Source organism: Penaeus japonicus, unplaced genomic scaffold (genome assembly GCF_977035675.1).
Source record: "Penaeus japonicus unplaced genomic scaffold, GWHDUDI00000001_assembly GWHDUDI00000041, whole genome shotgun sequence".
Lineage (NCBI taxonomy): Eukaryota > Metazoa > Arthropoda > Malacostraca > Decapoda > Penaeidae > Penaeus > Penaeus japonicus.
Genome location: NW_028234443.1, coordinates 20,656,279 through 20,661,278, shown reverse-complemented (window position 1 = coordinate 20,661,278; position 5,000 = coordinate 20,656,279). Strand labels below are relative to the sequence as shown.

Genomic DNA, 5,000 nt, shown 5'->3' with positions numbered 1-5,000 from the left:
TAACCATTACACTACACGACCCACTAAGAGCATTGTCTAACCAGGTGCCTTACAACCACCATAAAAGTTACCTATATACTCCCAGCAGAGCAGTGATAGCAGAGAAAGGTATCAAAATAGGAAATGAACACTTAATCAATCTAAGATATGCAGATGACATTGTTCTTTTCGTCGAGTCAGCAAATGAATTACAACAATTACTAAAATATTTGAAAAGGGAAAGATTGGCCTTAGAATGAACATGAAAAAGACTAAAGTCATGTTCAACACTCGAACCACAATTGAGCAGATACAAGTACAGGGCAGTAAAAGAGTATGTATACTTATGGAAACTCATCCAAGCAAATACATCCAGCGAACCCGAGATAAAATTAAGCTAGGTTGGAGTGTCTTCGGTATACATTGTACGAGGTCTTCTACCATTTTTTCTAAAGAAAAGTTTTTTAACCAGTGTATCTTCCCTGTCATGACATATGGGTCGGAACATGGACTACGACCAAAGTACTTGAGAGGAAATTAGTAAGTACTCAAAGAGAAATAGGAATAGCTTATGCTAGGAGTTAGCTTAAGAGACAAGAAACGAGCTACATGGATCAGACACCAAACAAAAGTAGAGGCTATATATTTAAGAGCATTAAAAAGAAAAAGTGGCAGTGGGCAGGACACATAATATATCAGAGGAAGGACAACAGGTAGACAAAGAAAACAACAGAATGGGAAATACACAACACAGAGAGACCAAGGACAAGACCAATGACTAGATTCCATGATGAAAAAGCGAATTTTGCAAGAGTAAACTGGAATCAGAGCATGCAAGACCGGAATGACCAGAAAAGATTGAGGGAGGCCTATGTCCTGCTATGGAATGATACAGGCTAGCGATGAGGATGATATGTATTTATTTATATATAGATAGATACCGATTGTTTTCGGGAACCATAAATTCTATGGGTCAGAATTATTTGGTAATGATGATTTAATGGATATCCGAGGATCTCATGTAATACAATTGATAATGATGTTTTCTATTCTTTTCTGTTTATTTGCAGCGCTGATGCCCAGTACACCTCAGCCACCATCAACACAAATGTGATCGTGACCGCGACGGGTCAGGTCACGTGGCTGTCTCACGGGATCTACAGGTCGTCGTGCGATATGAACGTCGAGTACTTCCCCTTTGACATCCAGTCCTGCAAAATGAAGTGGGCGTCTTGGACCTACGATGGGTATCAGGTGCGTGGGCGTTGTTGAGTTCGGTTGGTGAGGAGGAGGAAAGGGGGGAGGGTAGCGGCAGGAAAGGTTGGAGGATATTAAAGTTTGGAAGGGTTGGAGAGGAGGGGGAAGGGAAGAACTGGAATGTGGTGGAGGGTGGGGGGTAGGCAGTAGGGGGATTTGGGCTGATGTGGGGATGAATGTAAGAAGATGGGAGGGGGGGGGGGATGACACGGGAGGGTTGAAAAGAGGAAGAGTGTACGGGACAGGAGAAGGAAAGGCGGAGGGGTGGCAAAGAGGAGTAGGGGAGTAGAAGGAGGTGAAGAAGGCGAAAGAGGTAATAAACAAATGAAAAGGATATAATTGATACCAAAAAGGAACAGAGAGGGTAGAGGAAACATAATAAAACAAAATATAAAAGCAAGAAAACAACTTCCTGTGGCTTGCAAAAAGTTTTGTCTTGACACTAACTCTTTGCCTTACAAAATTCATTTTACTTCTTTATGCCCTATATAATTCCATTCACAATGCCCGTGTGATGCTTATTCATTTGTGATAAACATTGTGAAATAATATTTATCAAAACATTTCCACTGGATATAATTTCCATCAGTATTCAAACCAGAATGCATTCATATTCAATTTATATTTATATGCTTGTTTATATAACGGTCAAATGCATCCGTGTATATTGGCTTTTAGGAATATTAACCATTTTGATCTTAAATGTTAGTCAAACGAAATACAGACTTCAGAGATTGGATGGCATTTAGAAAATACGACTCATTAGACGTTTGGATCGGAAATTTTAGTAGGATTACCAAATTAAAAAAAAAAGTGATAGATTTGATCATTATAATCGCATTATACAGATGGTAAAAACAGAAAAATGCACAATACATTTAATGAATCATGAAGCTATCATTGAACAAAAATTCATCATACATTCTGGGAATATCATAATTCTCTCGTGATGTGTTTTTCATCTAATTACCTTTCATTTTCTCTCTGCCATTTCCCACATACTATCCTTATCATCTGCTTCGATCGGTCTGTTTTTACCTCTCATTACACCTGATCCTGTCTTACATCTTCCTCTACTGCTTTTCTTTCTTTTTTTCTATTTAGTTTTCTTTTTTATCTTTCCTTCACCTTCTTCCCTCTCTTTTCAAGTTTTCTCTCTCGCAAAACTCATCTTTAGGCTATGTAATTCATTCTAGTGTTGTTCTCTCTTGCTCTATCTTTGTTTTATTTTCATATATTCCTCCATTTTTTTGCTCTTCATATTTTCTCTAAATTCTTTCCCTTCCTCTCTTTGATCTCTTATCATCCATCAATTCTCTATGGAGTCCGTATTGACCTTTTTAATTTTTTTCCTCTATCTTCTCTCATTTTACTCCGTCATTTTTCTCAACTTTCGTCATTCATTTCTTACGTAACCGTCATCTCCATTTTCCTCACTTCCTTTTTCATTTTGCCTTCTGCCCTCTTCACTTTCCTTACTCTCTCATCCGCTCCCTTTCCCTTCACCCCTTTCCTATTTATCCGTCTTATTCATTCTCCTCAATCCCCCTTTCGCTTCCTGTAATTTCTTTCCTTCTTCCACCTACGCTGATTTCGCTCTCTCTCTTTTTATTCCTTAAGTTTTTCTCTGATGATGTCTCCTCCTCCCATTCACTCCCGGTCCTCCCACTTCTTTTCTTTCCATTCCCAACTGAATCCTATTTCACTGATTCTTCTTTCCCTCGCCTGTCGGTACAGTTATTTATCTATCTCTTTCCTCCTCCCGTCATGTATTAACCCTCTCTTTCTATGATTATCCTTATTAATATCCCTAACTGGACCCTTGTGACTTCCTCATTTTCTCTATCCTCTTTACTGTTTATTTTATTTTATTTATTTTTATTTTATTTTATTTTTAATTAACACTCGCATTGATCATCTATTTCTCAAAGCCTGACTTTAATTCTCTCTCTTCCTCCCATTCATCAACGCCTTCCATTTCTCTTATAATATGTCTTTCCTCTATTCGCACTTGGAATCTCCTATTATATAAACCTTCACTTGGACTCCCTTTCTTTAACTCCCTTTAATTCTTCCATTTATTTCCCTCATTCCTCTCTAACTCTTCAGTTCCCACCTGAACTCTCTATTACTTTAACCCTTTCTTTCTTCTCTCACTCTTTTTCTCCTTTTATTTACATCCAGACGAGACACCTATTTCCCTCACCCCCTCTCTCCTCCCTGCCTCCCTAACCTCCGCTCTCTTCTCCCTACATCCCTCATCCCCTCTCCCCTTTCGTTCCTCTCTAACCGCTCTCCTCTCTCTCGTGTCCCTACCTACCTCTCCCCCTCTCTCCTCCCCCCACCTCCCTAACCCCCTACCTCCCTAACCCCCTCTATCTCCTATCTCCTCCCTATCTTCCTACTCCCCCCCCCCCCGCCCTCTCTCTCTCTCTTTCGTCCCTACATCCCTCACTCCCTCTCTCCTCTCCCTATCTCCCTAACCCCTCTCTCCTCTCTCTCTCGTTCCCCTACCTCCCTAACTCCCTCTCTCCTCTCGCTACCTCCCTAACTCCTCTCTCCTCTCTCTCTCGTGTCCCTAACCCCCTCTCTTTCCTCTCTCTCGTGTCCCTACCTCCCTCAACCCCTCTCTCCTCTCCCTATCTCCCTAACCCCTCTCTCCTTTCTCTCTCGTGTCCCTAACCCCCTCTCCATCCTCTCCCTACCTCCTAACCCCTTCTCTCTCCTCTCTATCGTGTCCCTAACCCCCTCTCTATCGTCTCCCTACCTCCCTAACCCCTTTTCTCTCCTCTCTATCCTCTCCCTTCCGCCCTAACCCCTTTTCTCTCCTCTCTGTCGTGTCCCTACCTCCCTCACTCCCTCTCTCCTCTCCCTATCTAACTAACCCCTCTCTCCTCTCTCTCTTGTGTCCCTAACCCCCTCTCTATCCTCTCCCTACCTCCCTAACCCCTTCTCTCTCCTCTCTATCCTCTCCTTACCGCCCTAACTCCGTCTCTCTCCTCTCTCTCTCGTGTCCCTAATCCCCTCTCTATCCTCTCCCTACCTCCCTTACCCCTTCTCTCTCCTCTCTCTCCTCTCCCTACCGCCCTAACCCCTTCTCTCTCCTCTCTCTGGTGTCCCTACCTCCCTCACCCCCTCTCTTCCTTCTCTCCATGGCAGCTGGACCTGAACAAGCAGATGGACGACGGGGACATGTCCAACTACCAAACCAACGGCGAATTCGACTTGGTGGAGTTTACGGCGGCCAAGAACATCACTTTTTACTCGTGTTGCCCGGAGCCATATCCGGACATCACGTTCACCATTAAGCTCAGAAGGAGACCGATGTTCTACGTGTTTAATCTCATTTTGCCTTGTGTTCTTATCAATGGCATTGGTGAGTTGCGTGTATTTGTGTTTGTGTGTGTATGTGAGTGTCCCCTCTTGCAAGACGTGAGTGGTGTTGTTACGGATAACACATTTCAGCTAAATTAAAGGTACCAAGTGGTATGTAAAGAGGAGTCCTCTTTTTAGCCCAAATACCTCCCACCCGCCTAAATAGATTGATACACTGATTCATAATCCAATCTAGTCATTTCCAACTCCCGCAGCATCCAATCACGTCTCGCTCCGTCAAAATGTCCAGCGATTCAAATCACCTTCTGACCATTCTCTATTCCCCTTAAATCACCATTTATCACCCACCAACTCTCTTCAGCCAAAGATACAAACATCCACTACCTTATTCCCTTTTATTCACATCATACTCCCTTCAAACTTCCACT

At 42.7% G+C, this 5,000-nt stretch overlaps 1 protein-coding gene across 1 annotated transcript in view; it reads left to right on the top strand.

The window, feature by feature from the left end:
* LOC122265128 (neuronal acetylcholine receptor subunit alpha-7) overlaps window positions 1-5,000 on the top strand; it is a 46,916-nt gene that overhangs the window by 31,276 nt on the left and 10,640 nt on the right. Inside the window, exons 3-5 of the mRNA XM_086534444.1 lie at window positions 1,050-1,233; window positions 4,396-4,700; window positions 4,827-4,860. Coding sequence (XP_086390570.1) covers window positions 1,050-1,233; window positions 4,396-4,700; window positions 4,827-4,860 — 523 coding nt within the window. The remainder of the gene's footprint in view (window positions 1-1,049; window positions 1,234-4,395; window positions 4,701-4,826; window positions 4,861-5,000) is intronic.